This window comes from Tenrec ecaudatus, chromosome Y (genome assembly GCF_050624435.1).
Source record: "Tenrec ecaudatus isolate mTenEca1 chromosome Y, mTenEca1.hap1, whole genome shotgun sequence".
NCBI lineage: Eukaryota > Metazoa > Chordata > Mammalia > Afrosoricida > Tenrecidae > Tenrec > Tenrec ecaudatus.
The window spans coordinates 18822488-18842661 of record NC_134549.1 but is presented as its reverse complement, the minus strand read 5'-3'; the positions used below and the strand labels follow the sequence as shown (position 1 = coordinate 18842661).

At 44.9% G+C, this 20174-nt stretch overlaps 1 protein-coding gene and 1 long non-coding RNA gene across 2 annotated transcripts in view; both read left to right on the top strand.

Annotated features, from left to right (window-relative positions):
• The first annotated feature begins 1974 nt into the window (after positions 1–1974).
• LOC142435585 (uncharacterized) overlaps positions 1975–20174 on the top strand; it is a 41073-nt gene continuing 22873 nt past the window's right edge. The window contains exons 1-2 of the long non-coding RNA XR_012781581.1: positions 1975–2042; positions 4114–4346. This is a non-coding gene — a long non-coding RNA (uncharacterized LOC142435585). The remainder of the gene's footprint in view (positions 2043–4113; positions 4347–20174) is intronic.
• On the top strand, positions 13751–16314 carry LOC142435616 (uncharacterized). Its single transcript, XM_075539841.1, has one exon. The coding sequence runs from the start codon at positions 13751–13753 to the stop codon at positions 14978–14980; it is 1230 nt and encodes a 409-aa protein (XP_075395956.1). The 3' UTR covers positions 14981–16314.

The window sequence follows — 20174 nt, the reverse complement described above, 5'->3', positions numbered from 1 at the left end:
CCCTCTACATGAACCATTGATAAATTACAAATTATTATTTTCATATCACTTTGTTGTCTCCCTTCACCCACTTCTCTTGTTTGTCCCCCTGGGAGGGGGTTTTATGTTGATCCTGTGATGCTCCTCCCCTCTTCCTTTGCTCCTGTATGCTCTGATCAGACGTGCCCCTCTCCACAAGCTGTAGCATCAGTGCTGTCCTCCGAAGTGCATTCTTCTGGGAGGGAGAGGGGTCCACATCGTTGGGATTGGGGCCAGACTCACGGACCTCTCTGTTGGTTCCCAGCTACATGTCTTTAGGTTGTATTCAGGTCTTGGTGCACTACATTGAACCCTAGGCTCTCTATCCTCCTCTCCTGTGGAAATATAAACAACAACACCCTCTCCCTGGGTGGGTTAGTGCTACCCACCTATCCATGTCTTTTCCCCCCTTTCTCTTTCTTTCCCCTTCCGATTCAGTTGACTTTCATATGTATCCCTTGATTGAGTTTGGCCCCTGCCATAGTACCTGTACCTCAACCCAGAAGTGTATGTATATAATAAGTTTTCTGCTATGCCCCATTTTGAAAGCTTGCCTCAGTGGAGTCATGTTGTAATTGTCCTTTTTTGCTTGGCTTAGTTTACATAGCATAACTTCTTCCCGTTCTTCCCATGCGGCCAAGTGCTTCATGCTTTCATCACTGAAGCCATGATGTTTTCAATTGCCTCCTATGGCTTCAAAAACCAGACAATGAATAAGAAATAGTGAAGAGTAATTGATATTTTTAATTATGATATTGGCAAAGATGATTAAATACATGAATCCTGCTAGATGCCTTTTTAACCTAGAACATTTCCTGTCTTTTTTTGTAACTTTGTGTAGCTCCAGATTTGTAGTTATCCTCCGTATTTGCTTTAAACCTTAATAGATAGACCTAGTCTCCCTCTAGATGAGTCATCTCAATCTCCCTCGGGATGAGTCATCAGAACCTGGAGAGATCAAACTGAGTTAGCACAGTCTGTCCTGCTCATAGGTCATGACACCTGAGATGCAAAAGGTGACAGACTATAAACTATAAGGCAAACCAGAGGCGTCAACATTTCTCAAGATGGGGGAACTATTATTTGAGGAGTAAAGAAATCATTTCTCTAACACACGTGTTAATTTTTCTCAAATTTCCACTTCTGCAGACAGCAACTGCTCCCCAAGGGTGCCTGGTCTTGGCAAAAGGGACTCCATTTTAAATCCCGTGCCTTCAGCTTGGCTCTTAGAATTCACCTCTCATTGACCTTCCTCTCACTGACCTTCCCCTCCCCTGTTCCACCCCAAACACCATGCAGGCTCATCCAAAAGCCAGAATGTTTTATGAAGAGAAGCACACCCCTCTCTGCCCATCCTGGAAATATAGATAAAATTAACGAACTCCTGAATCTCGGTGTGCACTGATCCTCCCCAGCTTTGATCCTTCCCAGCTGTGCCTGCTACCAGGGGTATAAAAACACAGCCTAAATTCCTCAAGACGCAGTTTCAATAGCTCAATCCCGAGTTGCTGAATCCCCCCCGCAAGCCTCTCAAAAAAGCCTGCTTTCTAAACTTTGCCGATTGGATCTCTGGATCTGTTTCGCGCCCCAGAATTCCTTACAAAGGGGTCTCTGACTTCTCTAATTAGCATAAGAGCTCTTCCATGCATTGAAGAGATCCAGGCTTCTGCAGGGTCAGCAGCTGGAGTCGCAGCCCCACAGGGGAAGGTAGACGGGGCTCCTGCTCCTGTGCAGAATGAAGTTTCCGAAATCTCCCAGGGAGGGTTGCCTGCTCCTCAAGGTCGCGCGGAGTCAAGTCCAGTCGGCATCGCCTTGGGGGCAGGGAGTTGGGCTCCGTGTGAGTCTGAATTGGATCACGTGGTTGCATCTAAACCCAGGGGAACCGAGGAACAGCTCGGTTAGGAATGAAACGGGGCGTGTTCCCGGCCGGAAGTTCAAGCCGGGGGCACCGCGAGACCGGAAGCGGAAGTGCTCTTCCTTGCGAGGCCGCCGCGCTTGGTCGCGCTTCTCCGCGCGCGTCTGAGGTGAGTTTTCCCGGCGTCCCAGCGCCCCGTCCGGGGTCCCGCAGCCCCTGCCGCGGCCCGAGGGCGCCCTCCGCGTCCTCCCGGGTCCCCAGCGCCCCCTGCGCGCCCGTCCGCAGCCCGCCGGGCGGGGGTCGCCCGTCTCCGCGCGGTCTCGGCGTCTCTGCCGGCGCCCCGCGTGTGGAGACACGTGCAGCGTCCGGACCCCGGGCTGACGGCCTGCGCCCCGTCCCCGTGCGCGCCCCGCAGTCCCCACGCGGGGCCCTTGCTTTTCTTTCTCTTTTAACGTCGTGTTCGGTCCTCAGAGTGGCGCGCGCTCCGTCACGTGGCCTCCCCTCCCCCCTCGGCCCGTCACGCGGAGCCCCCTCAGGAAGGCCGCCTCCGCCGGTCGGAGGGGCAGCAGTTGGAGCAGGTCCGCACGGCGCCTGCTGTAACGCACGGAAGTGCAGTGTGAGGTAGGGATCGTGGGCGGCTTCCAGACAAGGAGTCAACTAGGAGCGTTAACTGACTGGACGCTTATCTCAGGTGTTCACGGCCTGGACTCAAAATCAGGTGTGACTTCCGTCGTCAAGGGCGTGGTCTCGGGTACAGTCCGCGACCTGAAGGTGGCACCGCTTTGTTTGCTGTGTCTCCTGGTGCTGGGGTGCTCTCTGTGGACTGGCTGCTCTTCTGGGGATCATCGTCCTCTAGGCCTGGTGGGCCAGAATGTGCTCCTCCCTCCTCCTCCCCCTTCACCAGCTCCCCGGTGCTCCTATCAGACATGTCCCTCTCCCGGAGCTGTAGATTCAGTGCCATCCTTCAAATAAATTCTTGTGGGGGAAGGGACAGGTGTCCACTTAGAAGTTGGGATTGGGACCAGCCCCTCAGACCTCTCCACTGGAAAAACTCAGCATTTCTAATGATTATTTTATAACGTCAAAAAGTCATGTAGGAAGTCCTGGGAGATGGATGAGGTTTAGATTGGGGAATTGGAAATGAAGAAAGTAGGATTTACACAGTCCACATGCTAGGCACCCCACAGGTAGTGCACCCCTTTAAACTGAGGCACAGAACAAGCAAGCCATTTATCCCTCTGCCCTTCAGTTAATCCTACTTGTGTTTATCGGCCAGGCTGGCACAATCAAGTATAGCAATCCACCCCTTGCCAGCCTGGCACCTATACACAATTCTTTACCCATACATACTTATATAATTTCCACATATTAATGAAATCACACTTATACTTATCATCAATCATCTATCATACATATAGATGAAAACGCAGTCAAATTATATTTGATATAACATACTTGAACAAAGGAAATATGCGCAATAATCACATACAAAGAAAATACATTGACAATTACAAGCCTTGCTTTTGCAATTGATCACGTGGTCGTAATTGATAGGTAGAACTACCTTCTACTGCTACCCATTCTGTGTTACCTTTGCCCTCAGCAAGCACCTCAGCTGGCTGTGATTTTTTGCCTGGTGGGGTGACCCAGACCATTCCTGAGGGGTCTGGGTCATTATAAGCCCTGTCAGGATTGGGTTGCTGCAACTTACCATTTACTTTAATCACAGGGCATGGTAACACTAAGAGTCAGCCTATGGGATCTCCTGGATTCCAGACATATTCTTCTTTACCTCCATTATGTAGTACCAGTCCAATTTCTCCTTGGTAATCAGGATCAATCACACCACTTAGTACGGTGACACCCTTCCTGACCTGTTGATCCAAAGGCATGAGAAGTCCAAAGTGCCCAGGGGGCATTCTCAGCTGCCAGTTCAGTGGAATCCATGCTGTGTTTCCAGGTGGGAGAGTTCCTTTCTTCGGGACCAGGACCTCCAGGCCTGAGGAACACAGGGTTGCTGGGACAGGAAGCAAAAATGCTGCAAGGGGATCACTAGGAGTAATAGTGAGTGGTGCCACTCCAGCTTCCACCCCTTGGTTCCTGGACCCATGAATTCTGGTTATTGTTCGGCCTTCAATGCACTTGTCCCCAGAGAGGAGCAGTGCTGGGAGAAACCAAACTCTTGTTGCTGCCTGGTGCTTACTCACCTCTGTCTCCTCCCTGTGCTGCTTCCATTTCAGCTCTCCCTCTGGTGCAGGAGACCCAGGCAGCTGGGGACCTGGGTGTTCATCTTGCACATCCACCAGTGTCAAGGCAGGACTTCAAGTGCTCTGACCTGTGTGTGGCCGGAACATTCCTCATCGGACTCCAGCCTGCCCTGTGCTCTTTATCCCGCTCCATTCCTCCTCCTGAAGGGCTTTGTTGACTGTCTAGACCACACACCCTTACACCTCAAAACTGCAGCCAAGATACGGTGAGTGCTGGGGTACCTGTGCCAATCTTTTGGGCTGTTTTGTGTATTTCTTTACTTTAAAAAATATTGTATTATTGGGAATTAATACCTATGTCGGTCCATAGTTCCATCATGTGAGCAGAATTGTACGTTTGCTCCGCAATCAGTTTCCAAAGATTCCTTTTCTACATGGGCTCCTTGACATCTCCACTTCATCTCGTCACCAACAATGTATCCCCTCCTCCCTCAAACCTTCCATTTCCTATCTAAGTTCATGCATTTCGAGCTTCATATACCAAAAAACGAAATAACATATAACACAACTTCACGAGGGTGACCCCAGTCACCAAACACCACCTCCTGTGTACAAACAAAGAGCAAACAAAAATACCAACCCCAAAAACAGAAAATGTTGGAAACCAGATTATTTCTAGCACGCATCCAAGGGGGGGAATCTCCTGCCAACGTTTTAACCGTTTAAGTCATGTGTGCTTTGATCTTCTATGCTCGACTCTGCAGTGTGCGCTGTTAAGTGCTACTAGTCTTTCCTTTATGTGGAAATGTGGTGTGTGGGCCCAAGTGTTTGTGGTGGATCTGTGTTTCTGAACGTTTCTTAGACACTGGCACAGGTTAAACTCATCATTTCTAACCTGGTTTTGTCCATAACTCAAGGTTTCCTCCTGTCTCTTTTGTGCACCTCAATTCTTGTACAGCTGTGTGATCAGTTTCCTCTTGTATTCAGAAAGATGACCTTGCTCTGCACCCTGATGAGAAAGAAGTCAGACTCTCTTCAGTACCAACCCGTTCCTGAGAATATCTTTCCTCTGACCACAAATCACCCGTCAGGTTCCTCTCCCCTTGCTCTCCCACATCTTGGTCTGTTCCAGTGACGCCCAGTGTTTGGCTCTTCCTGAAATACACAAGACGCCTTCCCACCTTGAGGTTTGTTCTCTGCCTGTTTCCTCTGTCTGGGAAATCACTCCTCAGAGATCCTCTGGATCAGCCCTTTGCAGCCTCAAGTCTCATCTCTGTTGCGTCTGTTTGGTGAAGTTCAGTCTGAGGATCCCTATGAGTGCTGCTGCGTTCACTCTCAGCCCGGCCACCGCTCTGCACCCCGCTGTGTTGCTGGTGTCTCCATTGTTCTTCTCCACCTTTCATGAGTGAGGGATTTAATGTATTGCTGATTCCTGTTTTGCTCATCTCCCTACCTGTAGAGTCGGGGAATCCTTTGAATTGTCAAGAATATATCACCATTACATAAGGACTGTCTTACACATTTTAGCTTCTCTGATAGTGTGTCATTCATTTTTGTTTTCCACTCATGATTTTCTTTCAAAGAGGTGTCTGAGATTAGTTGATTAGAGAATGAAATGGATCCTGCAGAGTTCCCATGACCCCTTACTTGTTCCTCTTTCCTCCTCCCCTTTCAGGTTTCAACGTGTCTTGCATAAGCCTGATAAATGTGGTATAATTGATCGTTTTTGATATGTGATTGTGTTAGTCTCGGTTGACTAGAGAAACAAATAGAGTGATACTCACTTATGTGTAAGAAAGGGCTTTATCGCAATAAGTAATAACATACCAAGAAAACATCGCAGCCCAGGCCAACTCAAGTCTGTAAGTCTTATACCAGTCCCAAGGCCTTCTTCAGAGTCACACAGCCACATGATGCAGAATGCAGGAGGTCAGAGGACAGTGGGTACGTGGCGGTAGTCCTCGCAGACGTTTGGAAGCTTCATGGTCAGCGAGCTGGAAGGCAAAGGCAGAGTGTGGAGCACGTTTTTAGGACCCTCCTTCTTGGAAGTTCACACCCACAAGAGACTCCATCAGACTGTGTGCAAATCTGGGTAGATTTGAGAAAGAAATTCATAGACACTCGTGTATAAGAGACAGTTTCATATAAAGGATATTATACATTAGAAAGCATCCCAACCCAGTGCAGATCAAGTCCGTTTGTCCGATACCAATCTCTAAAGTCCTCTTCAGATTCATGCAATGACACCAAGTGCAGGACCATCACAAGCCAATGGATGAGAAGTCCTGTGCATCCAGTGGCATTGTAAGCTTCTCAGTGTTGGCAGCGGCCTCCAGGTGGCCTCTCCAGCACCCAGGGCTGCATCAAGGTAAGTCCATGTGGCTCCTCATAAGGGATGTCTCACAGGAAGTGAGCCTTCTCTGTACAGAGTCTTCAAGTGAGTGAGCAGATAGTGACAGTGTCTTCCTTCCCCTTGCAGGAAATCCCAGTGTTCCCAGAATCTCAGGGAAAGTCCATGCCCACACAGGCTTCATTTTCTATCAACCGATTGACAGACTAGGCTCCACGCCTTCACTTTTAATCCTCTCAAGTTCAATGCCTTCACTTTTAATCCTCTCAAGTTCCAAATTGATGCCCGATTATGTACCAGATTATGACACCAAATTAACTACCAAAGTCTGTGATCTGATTCACAGGCTGAACCCTGCCCCTGACTTACTTTCTTTTTTAAAAAAAATCATTTGTTAGGGACTCACAACTCCTATCACCATACATACATCAACTGTGTAAAGCTCATTTGTACGTCCGTTGCCCTCATCATTCCCCAAACATTTGCTCTCCACCCAAGCCCCTGGCATCAGGTTGTCCCTGCACTTTCATAGATCTTCACGTTGACATGAAATTGTGTTAAGGACCACAGCTGTGGTCAGCATACAGCTATCATGTAAATCCAAGCAGCTTCTCCGTGTTGCACACTTCTTAGGATGTGACAAATGCCAAACCTCATGGATTCCTCATCGCATCATTGAGAATAGTTTCACAGCTCCCCCCAAATCGCTATGCCTATTCCACCCCTCACCCCAATACCATCCCTTCTTATCCAAATGCTGAAAACTACTTGTCTTCCGTCGTCTTGTTCCTTTTCCAAAAGCTGATCATTGGAACCTTGTGGCCTGGACCTTTTCCCCTGTGGCTTCCTTTTTCTTAGCATTGAATAAAGATTCTGTAATATGTTTACCTGGATTTGGATTGTTGGTTTCTCTTTGTTAAGAGTATTACTCCCGTGTGTGGATACACAGTTTCCTTAGTCATTAATCTTGTGAGGGGCTTCTTGGAGACCCCTCCATTTTTGGGGCTTCTCGAGTGAATCTGGCATTTGTTTACAGTTTTCTGTGTGTACATCTGTCTTCAGCTCAGTGTGGTAAATCACAAAGGGGGTGATCCCTGGGGCCCTGTTGGTGTTATGGTTACTCATTTGGCTGCTAATCCCAAAGTCAGCTTTAGAAACCACCAGCTGCTCTGAGGAAGATGTACAACCTCAGGACCCAGAGCGGCAATTCTACCCTGTCCTATAGTCGCATGGACTCGATGGCAGTGAGTTAGCTAAGAATGTGTTCAGGTCTTTAAGAGGCCGACAGCACAGGAAAACCATCTCGTGTCCCAGTAGCCGTGACTTGAAGTGTCCCGTGGGTGCTCCTCCTGAGGTTGTGATTGGTTTGGAGCTGAAGCTTTCTCAACTGCACGAGTAACGGGATCTCATTGTTGTAACTTGCAACTTCTTAATTAAATGTGATGCTGAATCGTTTCTCACGTCCCTGCCGGTCACCTTTGCGTTCACATCTCTCTGCTCGTTGTCAAGTTGAGGTTTGAGTCGGATCAGCGAGATTGGATAGTTTTTCGTATATTTGGGGTTAAAAAGCCTGAAAGCTTAAATAGCCTGTCCATTGTGTCCCAACTAAGAAAACCCCATGTTATTTGCTGCCATCAAGTCAGTCTGAATCATAGTGACCCTGTAGGATAGAGTAAAAGGGCCCCTTTGGGTCCCCGAGGTTGTACAACCTTTTGGGTGCTGAAAGCCTGATCTTTCTCCCGTGGAGTGGCTGGGCTTTCCAAATACTGACCTCAAATTTGGAGCCCAGCTCAACCCAGACCTCTACTAAGACACCTCCCGCATCCTGAAGAGGCTGACCTGTGCAGAGGGCTTTTTCTCGGCTGGAATCTTTACAGGAGTTCCAGCACCAGGCCATTATCCTCGGGCACAGTCCCATGGAGCCAAACTGACTGCAAAGCTTAGCATCAGCATGTGAAGTCTCAGCCGTTAGCCTCACCAGCCTCTTTCCATCTCCACTGCAGGTCTGCTGTCCTGGGTGCTTTAGACAGGTTTTGCTCTTAGTGTTTTTGTTCTCTTCACAGGCCCTATTGCAGAACAGGCGTTGTTGTTGTTCTAGAGCCGCTTTGTTGTAGACAATGTGCAGGAGACTTGTCTTTAATTTTAACAATTTCTAGCTGCTCGTTTCCTCATGGATTGTGCTTGTAGTGTTTTATTGACATAATAGCTCCCCTGGGGCTGCAGCAAAGATGGCCTTTTCTGCTCCTGTAAAGGTCTACAGCCTTGGAGACCCCCAGAGTCGGTTGTGTGTCACACGAGGTTGCCGTGCGTCAAAGTCCCTGTGATGGTCATGAGTTTGGAACTCCAGGTCACCTCAGTGTTCTCATCTGCTGTCTTGTGGGAGTTTCCTTGCTGTGCACTGACGTTTGGCTAGAGTTACTGTTTGCAAAAGCTGTAAAACCTCTGTATGCGTTTCCTTTTCTTTGTTTTGTTAGTTGATGTAAAGCTGTCTAAGCACCATGTATTGGAAAGACGATTTTTTCTGCCTGGGACATTCTTTGGTCCTTTCTGACAGACTAGATGACTTGGTTTTTGGTTCTTTCTTGCATGTTATTGAGATGCTCCGCTGTCTCATTCACTGCCGCTGCAGCTCTCAGGGGACACTGGTCAGCAACAGGCCTCAGACTTACTCCTTCAGTATCGTGTTCCTTGTCCTCCCTTGTCTCTTCCCATGCAAAGTTCTACAAAGCGTGTTGACTCGTTTGGTATTCGATTGGAACTGCATTGATTGTGTAGATCAGGTTAGAAAACGAGTGACATCTTAACTATTGGATTTTCTGTTATTTGGGGCTTTCAAGGTATTCATCAGGCCTCCCGTTTTCTTACGTTGATTTGATGATTTTTTAGATTAGAGCATTTCATTTTGTTACCCATGTAATTTGAGTTTCAAATTGCAATTTCTTTTTACCTACGCACAAGAGCGCAATTGAACTGTATATTAATGTTTTATCCAGTAACTGTGATTCGATGGATTGTTGATTTCATCACTGTTTTATTGGTTGTTGGGAGTGTTCTATGCGGACTATAATTTTTTCATGAAAGTCAGTTGACTTTCCTTTTTGGTGGTGGTTTTTTTTTTTTCATGACCCCGGACTTCTCGTAAGATGGGTCCAGTGGTGAGCTTGGACACCATGCCTTGTTTCCCATGTCAGCCAGAAAGATCCTGGTTTCTTGTTCATGGTCGTGACATCGGTGTAGGGTGCGGTCAGACGTTCCTTTTCATTAAGAAGCTATTTCTCTCAGCGCCCACTTTGCTAAAGATTTTTATTTTGAACGGGTGTTGTGTTTTGTTCAATAATCTCTCTGCCTGTGTTCATATGCTTTTTCCTTGTTTAACCTGTTGAAGTGATGAGTCATGGCAGGTGATATTGTCCTGGCTACTAGCCTTAGGCACTGAGAGTAAATCACACTTGCCCAGGGTGCATAGGTACTGTGTGATCACAGGAGGCTGTATTGGTCTGGCTTGCCTCGGGAAACAACCAGTGCTCACTCATGTATGCATACAGCAGAGCCTTATATCAAGAAATAATCTTATGTTGCGAAAGCATCCCAGCCCATGCCACCTGGAGTCCATAAGTCTGATGCTAGCCAGGGTTCATGCTTCCTTTACCAGAGGCAGTAGGTGTCAGTCAGCCTTCTGATCCATTGCTTTATCTTCCCATCTTGTTCCTCTCAGTCTGAGGAATCTGCAACTTCTGTTCCTTTTGGTATGCAAATAGTTGCCCTCAGATTTTATCCTTACAGGAGTGGTCTAATACAATAAATAGCCCTTTTTCCCCAATCATCTTATTGGGGCCTCATACAACTCTTATCACAATCCATCAATATATATGCTTTTGTGATTGACTGACTTAGAATAATGTTTTCCGGGTCTATCTGTGGTATGAAGTGTTCCACTTTTTCATCCTTTTTCAATCATATATAGTATTCCATTGCATATTTGTACAGATAGCTGCATCCATTCATCTGTTGATGACCATCTGGGCTGTTTCCAGCTTCTTGCTGCTGTAAACAGTGCTGTGATGAACATGGGAGTGCTGATGTGTTCTTGTTAGAGTAAATTCCCAGTATAGAGGTACAGCTGGTCCATGGCGGTTCTGTTCTAAGTGTTTAGAGATAGTACCATATTGCTCTTCTCAGTGGTTGTTCATGATATTTTGCTTTGAATTCTTTTGTGTTTTTTGCCTAGAGATTACTGGGTCATCATAGTTATTTTGTCAAACTTTCTTTTTAGCAACTGCCAAACTTTTCCACAGCTGATGTTTTTTTTTTTTTTTGCATTCCAGACAGCATTGCATGATGCTTACTACGTTTCAAATGTTTGTGTTAATGTTTCTATGAATCCTCAGTTTCCCTCAGCTATCAGCTTCACTGTTTATTCTTGTAAATATTGGGATATGTGATACCTTGCTTATGTTGAGTGTGTGGTCATTGTAGGACCCAGTGGACATTGAGGATGTGCTTGTGGTCTTCAGCCAGGAAGAGTGGGCTCTGCTTGATCCTTCTCAGAAGAAAATCTACCGAGATGTGATGTTGCAAAGTTTGCACTATCTAGCGTCAGTGGGTAAGAATGATGAACTTTTTGCCCCACCTCAGTAAATAAAATGTTTTATTGGTTCCAATTGTTCCAGTATACTTGGGCTGCGGAATGGAAATGCATTTAAAAATTAAAAGGCCATCACCCTTGCTGATGGAGCTCATATTATCTTGGTTTCCTCACGAGTCTAAAGTTTTTTGTATTAAGTATGCGTTCATTTCTCCCGCTGGCAATGAAAAGTGATACTATAGACTTTGTACTCTTATCTCTTTGTTAAGAATTAAGGTTGCAGATGGACATTGGGCCTCGACTCAAGTACTCCCTCAACACACGAACACTTTGTTGTAACAACACGGCATTCTATGATGCTCACCTTCCCCACACGTTCACTGAAGACAAAATGGGTGCTTAAGCAAATGTGGTGAAGAAAGCTGATGGAGCCCGGCTATCCAGAGATATGTGGGGTCTTCAAGGCTTGAAGATAAATAAGCGCCGTCTAGCTGAGATGCCGCTAAGCTCACATGGAAGAAGCACACCATCCTGTGAGATCATGAGGTGTTGTGATGGAGTCAGGTATCAGACATCTAAGACCCAGAACAAATCATACCCAATGTGAATGGTGAGGGCCCTGGAGTGGAGACCCAATTCCTATCATTAAACAATTGAACATCCTCTCACAGATGGGTCACAGAGAAGAGATGAGCCAGTCAGGGTGCAGTATAGCACCAATGAAACACATAACTTTCCTCTAGTTCTTTGTAGCTTACTTCCCCCCACTATCACGACCTCAATTCTTCCTTACAAATCGTATTAGACCAAAGCATACACAGTGCTACAGTGAGCTTACAACACAGGGAATCGAGTGTAGACAAACCTCTCAGGGCCAACAAGGAGAGTAGAGATACCAGGAGGATTAGGTGAGGGTAGGGGGAGAAACTAGGAATTCATCACAAGGATTGATCGAGAACCCACACCCAGCGGGACAAATAACAGTAAAGTGGGTTAGGAGTGATGGAGGATGATGTAAGATAAGGAAATAATAATGTATAACTTATCAAGGGCTTGTGAGGGAGAGAGCAGAAATGAGCTGATTTCCGTGGCTTGTGGAAAGAATGCCTTGAAAATGATGGCAGCAAATGTGCTTGACACTGGATGAATGTATGGATTGTGATAAGAGAAGTAAGGGCCCCCAATAAACGTATTTTTTTCCCAAAAAATGGACAACTCTGGTACTTTAACCCTTCTTGAAGGATGCAGTATTGGTGTCTGCATTTGCAGCCCTTGTGTATCCTTCTGGTACCCCATGGGGGACAGGATCACCGTTTTATCTGAAACACAGTTGTAGCATTTACTGTATCTACTACAAATTTGTTTGAATATTTTGCTGCAAGTAAATACACAGCTGCCCATCTTGGGAGACGAAAGAGCAAAGTATTTGTTATGGAGAAATGTCCATTGTTGTGGACTGCAATCCTGTAGAACATACATTGGTGACAAGTCCAATCCCAGCTATAGCTGCTCATTTTCCTGGAGTAGAGAGGACCATGGAGATCAGCTGTATCCCGGGAGACTGCAGAGGGAGCACCAAGAAAGGAGGGAATCTTTGGATGACGGCATTGCAGGGTGGGAAGTGGTCATGCGTCCAGCACTTTACAGATCAGCATGTGTTGTTAGGACAAAGCCCCACCAGTGGCTGAGCACACTGCATTGATGAGCAGACCTCTCCTCTCTGCGTCCTGATACCCCGTCTCCCCTTCAAGAGTTGCGTGTATATGGTAGACATTGCCGTCCTATGGAATTGCAGCTCTTTATGTCCCCATCACTCTCAATCTTTGTGGAAATATTTCCTCATAAATTATTTTTAGCCTTCCTGATGTAGTGAAAAATGTAAAAATGTGGCTATTTCCATCTTTGTCTGAGTTTGCGGTTGTTGTCAGGTTTTTTTTGTTGTTGCATACTTCTTGTTTTTTTCCTGTTTATTGAGAATCTCAACCTGTATTACTGGATCAGGTTCTGGAAGACATAAAGATGGAGAAAAGTTATCCAGTGAACATATTCTGTCAACATTCAGAAACATTAGTGCCTGGTCCCCATTGTTAGCGGAAATATTGGAGGCACATGGCAGTAAAGATCAGCAGAGATACCAGGGGAAGCATTTGAGGTATCTTTCACGCAAGGTTAGACAGTGCATAGGGGAACAATCATCCGGTGTCAAGAAAAACAATTTCTGATTAGGCTTTGAAAAGTTCACAGAAAAATTAGAAGCTATGGAATATTTCAATGAACTTTTGGAAGTCCCCTTGTGTACCTTGGCTTCAAATCAGCTTCTACTGAGTCAACAATTACTAATGCTTACCAGCCTAAATGAGGATCGTGTCCATGTTCTATTTCAACCAGATACTGACCCAAGCAGGAAAGATTCAGTGCTGTCCTGTCCAAAGGTGGTGACAGATATTTCCACTTGGAATGTGTCCAGCCCTATCATTCCTGGTAGTAATACAATATCTGCTAAGATATCCTAGGGATTGAGAATCCTGAAATAAAAGATCACACATGAAGTATTTATGGAGTTTTTACAGTAAAACCTTTTCATAAGTTTAACATAATGAGTATTTGAAACACATTACCCTCAATCTCAATTCAGTGATTGAAGTGGTAACATTTCTGGCAGATAATTTAACCCACTAAACATGATATGAGTTGGCATCAATACCATACACAGACACAGTGTCTGGTCTTCGGAAATGGCTGACTTGTGCATTTCTAACTGTATGCTACCTGTTTTTAACAGGATCCATAATGTAAAGAGCGATGCTGAAGTGAATGGAGTCTTTCCTTGTGTGAAACCCTTTGGTCAGCTTCCATTTCTTAATGTGCCACAAAGAAACGCCCTCCAACTCAATCATTTTGAATGTTCTACTTGTGGAAAAGTGTTCGTGGATCAGGCATCTTATAGCCAGCACATCCTGTGTCACACTGAATGTACCACCAGTCTGTGTAAGGAATGTCAAGAATCCTGCAGGTGCCTTTGTCACTTAAGCACTCCTGTGAGTGCTCCTAAAGGAAAGAACTCTCTTACATGTCAGGATCGGGAGAAGGATGCCCCTTGTCTCTCTGCCCATGAAACTCCTGTGACGGAACTCACTGGTGTGGAACGGCATGGTTGTAAAGAACGTGGAAAAGTCTTTAGGGTTCCCGCAGCCCTCACCAGACACTCAAGAACTCATAGTGCAGAGAAAACTCTTGAATGTAAGCACTGTGGGAAAGCTTTCAGATATTCCTCAGCCCTCAGTGCACATTTAAAATCCCACAGTGCAGAAAGGCTTTATCAGTGTCAAGAATGTGGGAAAGGTTTCGAACGTACTTCCACCCTCAGTGAACATTTAAAAACTCACAGTGAAGAAAGTCCTTATGAATGTGGAGAATGTGGTGCAGCTTTCAAAAGTTCTTCAACCCACAGTGAACATTTAAAAACTCACAGTGAAGAAAGGCCTTATGAATGTAAAGACTGTAGGAAAGGCTTCAAAAGTTCCTCAGCCCTCAGTAAACATTTGAAAACCCCCAGTGAAGAAAGGCCTTATGAATGTAGAGAATGTGGGAAAGCTTTTCGTGCATCATCACATATTGCTTCTCATAGAACGACACACAGTGGAGAGAAACCGTATAAATGTAAGCAGTGCGGGAAAGGGTTTAGTCAATCCTCAACTCTGAATGTGCATAAAAGAATTCACAGCGGAGAGAAACCTTATGAATGTAAAGAATGTGGGAAAGCCTTTCGTATTTCATCACACCTTGTTTTTCATCAAAAAACTCACAGCGGAGAGAAACCTTATCAATGTAAGCAGTGCGGGAAAGGGTTTAGTCTATATTCAACACTCATTAACCATAAAAGAACTCACAGTGCAGAGAAACCTTTTGAATGTAAACAATGTGGGAAACTTTTCACTATTCCTCATCTCTCTGTCGCCACTTAAGTTCTCACGGTGATGAGAAGCCTTATGAATGTAAGGAATGTGGGAAAACTTTTAAAGACTCTTCAGCTATTATTTCACATAGGAAAACTCACAGAGCAGATCGACCCTATCAGTGTCAGGAATGTGGAAAAACCTTTAAAGGTTCTCCACACCTCAATTCACATAGAAGAACTCACAGTGAAGAGAAACCTTTTGAATGTAACCAGTGTGGGAAGCACTTTCGTTTTTCTTCAGTCCTAACTATTCATCAATGAATTCACAGTGGGCAGAAACCTTTTAAATGTAGAGAATGTGGGAAAGCTTTTACTTGTTCCGCATCTCTGACTACACACATGCAAACTCACAGTGGAGTCCGGCCTTATCAGTGTGAGGAATGTGGGAGAGCCTTCACACAATCCTCAACTCTCAGGACACACAGAAAAACTCATAGTGGAGGAAGACTTTATGAATGTAAAGAGTGTGGGAAAACCTCTTACCACACATTTGCGGATTCACAGTGGGGAGAAGCCTTACAAATGCAAGGAATGTGGGAAGGCCTTTGTTTCTCAACCTGTGCTCAAATCACACATAAGAACCCACAGTGGAGAGAAACCATATAAATGCAGTGTTTGTGGGAAGGCCTTTAGACAGGCCACACACCTAACTACACATAAGAGAACTCAAAGTGGGGAAAGGCCTTATGAGTGTAAAGAATGTGGGAACGCTTTTCGGGATTCCACTGCTTTCATTATGCACAAAAGAACTCATTGGAGAAAAGCCTTTTGAGTGTAAACAATGTGGCAAAGGCTTTGCTCAGTCTTCAGCTCTCACTGTCCATCTAAGAACCCATAGTGGGGAGAAGCCTTATGAATGTCAACCGTGTGGGAAAGTGTTCATTTCTTCCTCAATGCTAAAGTGTCATCTGAGAATGCACAGTGGCGAAATGCCTTACAAATGTGATGACTGCGGCAAAGTCTCAGGCAGTCCTCTAACCTCAGAAAACACAGGAAAATTCACAGGAAGGAGAAGCCCTAAGTAATGTGGGAGAATTGTGTCAGAACTTAACAGTAGAGCGGTGTTAGGACTATAAGGCCTGATATACATCACGTTTAGGAATTTACTGTGTAGATTTTAAAAATACAATGTTTTCGTTCTAAAATTTAAAAGTGTAACTCACCAACTGTTTTATTAAAGAACAATGTTTCCTAGTAAGCAATATTGATGCCAAGAAAATTTAATACAAATCTATTCAAAGAAAAAACATGATCTTGTGTATTTAGGGGGTTAGTTATAAGCTAGCTATTTCTTAGTTTCTGTAGCTATTACAAAGAATGTGTAAGTTGCCTTCACCAAACGAGGACTCTCATTCTATATTAATTTCCTTCCTTTTGTTTTTACTATAATTAAATTTCACTATAATTATCGATATTCTCCTTGTGTTTCTTTCAAGAGGGTTTGTTTCTAATGTCTTTCCATGTTACTATTTTCCCCTTATCAATAGTGTATTTATCGTGACATTTTGAGATTTGCAGATGTTTGGTTTTCTTCATAGCTCATCTTACCGATTTTAGTGTCCGCTGATAATTATTCACCACATAATTAGTGAGATATTCCAAATGGAATTTTCAAATTACCAATGGAACTTTCTCTTCAGTTGTTTTTACTGATGTGTACTAATTGGCGTTCAGGTACTTATGAGAACCTTGCAAGCAGTCCCCATATTATGAACAGATCCTTCTCAGTCTATCAGTAAGTCAGATTCTCCCTGATGTGGGAATGAACTGAATACAGTTTGATTCTAGTGACTGTTTTGTGCATAAGAAAGATTACTGAAACGCATGCAGAGTTATTGAATCGTGTCTCATGAAAATAAATGCGCCCCTGGTCACTTGCTGGGCTGCAATCGGAATGGTCGGTGGGTGGTTACCACCAGGTGCTCTGCTGGAAAAAGACTGGCCTTTCTACTCCCATAAAATGTTCAGTCTCAGAAACCCACCGGCTCACATTGTTTCTTTGGCAGCAGGATGGTTTTTGGAATTAGACATTGGGGTGCTAGTGGAAAAGTGAGCATTTTATACCCACCAGGCACTTCAGGAATAAAGGTGATGCAGTTGTCATGAGTGCATTTACAATCCTGTGGGCATTCCTACTGTGCCTGTAGAGTGAACAGTTCAGTGGTTTTGATTTTAAAGTAAGTTAATACATTTCTGAAAGTCATATAATTGTTTCTTTGAAACCAACGTGTATGTCACAAGATCATCCAAATTTGTCTCCATTTTTTTCTTTTTTTGTAGCCACCCAGAACAGTGTTTAGAACTGATTGGTGATGAGTCTGGGCTGGGGGTAGAGGTATGGGTGGTGTTTAAAAATGTGATGCTTTTTTTCTCGTTAAAGTTTTTCTAAGAGTACACACTATATTTTGGTGTATGTACATGTATATACTTTGGTATGTGTATATATTTGTATCCCAAACTTACTGCCACAGAGTCGACTCTCACTCATGGTAATACTACAAGACAAGGTTTTACTTCCCTCAGTGGTTTCCAAGGCTGTAGCCCTTTATGGGAGTAGAAGCATCATCTTTCCCTGCATGGTATAACTGGTACCTTTAAACTGCTGACCTTGCAGTTAGCAGCCCAGTGCACAGCCCCCACGGGTTCCATGGTGGCATAGGGGTCATTCATTGGGCTGCTCATTCATTGGGCTGCTCACTGCAAGGTTAGCAAGCTTTTTTGTCTTCCCCCCTCCTGCCTCTAAGGTTAGCAAGCTTTTATGTGGGATCTAAGACAAGTGAAGAAAGGCATTCTGGGTAGTGGCACATCCCATCACATTAAATCACGGGCAGTATCTCATTGTCTCCCATCCCTGTATATGTATATTGTCATTTTCTTACCCTCACTCCTTTCTTATATTCCCACCCCCTTCCCATATCTCCTCCCACCTTGACCCCTGCCAACAACTGCCTTTTGATTCGTGTACAGGTTCTGCAGGAACACAAAGACGTGTTTTAGAGTTCTCATTCCTCTCAAACTGATCCATAGTTTGTTAGGATCCACACCATTGAATGTGTGTACATAGTCAATAAAATAGAGGTAGGCATCTTTCTGGTGTTCAGTGGTTGCATCCAAGAAATGCCTCATGCCATCAGTGATAGCTCACAGGTGACATCCTCTTCTGATCAGTTCGGATTTCAGGCAGTTCAACCATGGTTGAATTACGATCAGTAAAAATTGGCTTTCGTGTGAGATTATGACATCATTTGATAATTGGTGCATTCTGTGGTCACCTCTTTTTGGAATGGGCATAAGTATGGCCGTCTTCCAGTCAGTTGTCCAGGGAGCTTGCATCCTGATATCTTGGCAGGTTAATGAGTGCTTTGGGTGTTTTATCACCTTACTGGTACCCTGTCAGTTCCTGGAGGCTTGTTTTGGGCTATTGCCTTCGGGGCATCTTACGACTTCTTCCTTCCATATCTGTTCAAGCCTTTAGTTCAGTCACCCTCGGTATTCCTTCATTCCATCTTCTGATGCTTTCTGCAAAGTTCAATATTTTCCCCATAGAATCTTTCAATGATGCAGCTTGTGCCTTGAGTTTTTCTTCAGTTCTTTCAGATTGAGATATACTGTGTATACTTGTGTATGAGCCGTTTTCCAGCACATATTTTATGCTGAAACCACCGCCCCCTCCCCTTCAGCTTATACTCAAGTGAGGGTCCCACTTAAAATTTCTCCGGGCGCAGTGTGGGTGTTCTTCCGTCTCTCCCACTCATCTGCAGGCATCTGCAGCTTGTGGGTACTCTGATGTCTGCTGATATCACCCCTCTTTTTTCTCTTTTATAGGGGACTCTTACATCTTTTACCACAATCCATACATTCATTCTGGGTGTCAAGCACATTTCCACATATGTCACCATCATCATTTTCAAAGCATTCTCCTCCCACTTGAGTTCCTGATATCAGCTCCCCATTTCTTCCCCCCACCCTACCCCACCCTTGATAAGTTATAGCTTATTATTTTCATGCCTTAGATGATCCTCTGTCGCCTCTCATCCACTTTTCCATTGTTCATCCCCCTGGGAGGGAGTTATGGGTGGATACTTGTGATTGATTACCCCTTTCTCCCCCACTACCCCCTAATCCTTGTGGTAGCTCTACTCATTTTTGGCCCTTGGGAGTTTATCTATCTTTGATTCCTTGTGTTTTGGGCTGTTATCTGTAGCACTTTGCATGTTCTTGTCTAATCTGATTTGTAATATAGAATTGAGGTCATGATCTTGGGTGAAGGAGTACCAAAGAGCTAGAGGAAAATTGTGTGTTTCACCGGTGCTATACTATACCCACACTGTACCCTGACTGGCTCCTCTCTTCCTGTGAACCCTGTTAGGGGATGTCCAATTGTCCACAGATGGGCATTGGGTCGCCACTCCTTTCACCATCATTCACATTGGGTATGATTTTGTTCTGGGTCTTAGATGCCTGGTACCTGATCCCTTCGACACCTCATGGTCACACCGGCTGGTGTGCTTCCATGTGAGATTTGTTGCTTCTGAGCTAGATGGCCGCTTGTTTAATTCAAGCCTTTAAGACCCAATGTGTTAGTCTGGGGACTTTAGAGAAACAAATCCACAGAAACTCATGTATAAGAGAGTCTTTTATACAAAGGTCAACTGCACATCAAGAAAAATTTCCAACCCAGTGCTGCCCAAGCCCACAAGTCCAACATTAACTCATTAACCCATATGTCCAACACCAATCTACAAAGTCTTCCTCCATCTCCCAAAACACAGAATGATGTCAACTGCAGGAGGAAAGCCAAATCGGTGAGCGTGTAAGCATCTCAGTGCTGGCAGGGGTCTCCACACGCCTGCTCTAGTATCCAGGACTGCATTGGGGTAGGTCCATGTGGCTTCTCAGGGATGTCTTGCCTGAGGTGACTCTTGCCAGCTGGAGCAGGAACTGGCTAAGGCAGCTGCACCCTGGTCCGACCATCACAAAGCAAGAGACCCAAGAACTCGAAAGGTGAGGCTCACCAAACCATGTATCCCTCCGCCCTTCAATTAACCCCACGTGTTTATTGTGGCACAATAAACTAACTCAATTCACCCCTTGCCAACTTGGCATCTTTACATCATTCTTTAGCCTCAAAATTGCAATTAAGTAACACCTAAACCTTAACCCTATAATCCTGTGAATTTCTCCCCTCTCCCCCCACCTAT

Excerpts from the sequence above, each read along its gene's own strand:
- LOC142435616 (XM_075539841.1), top strand. The coding sequence starts at position 13,751 with ATGGCTGACTTGTGCATTTCTAACTGTATGCTACCTGTTTTTAACAGG.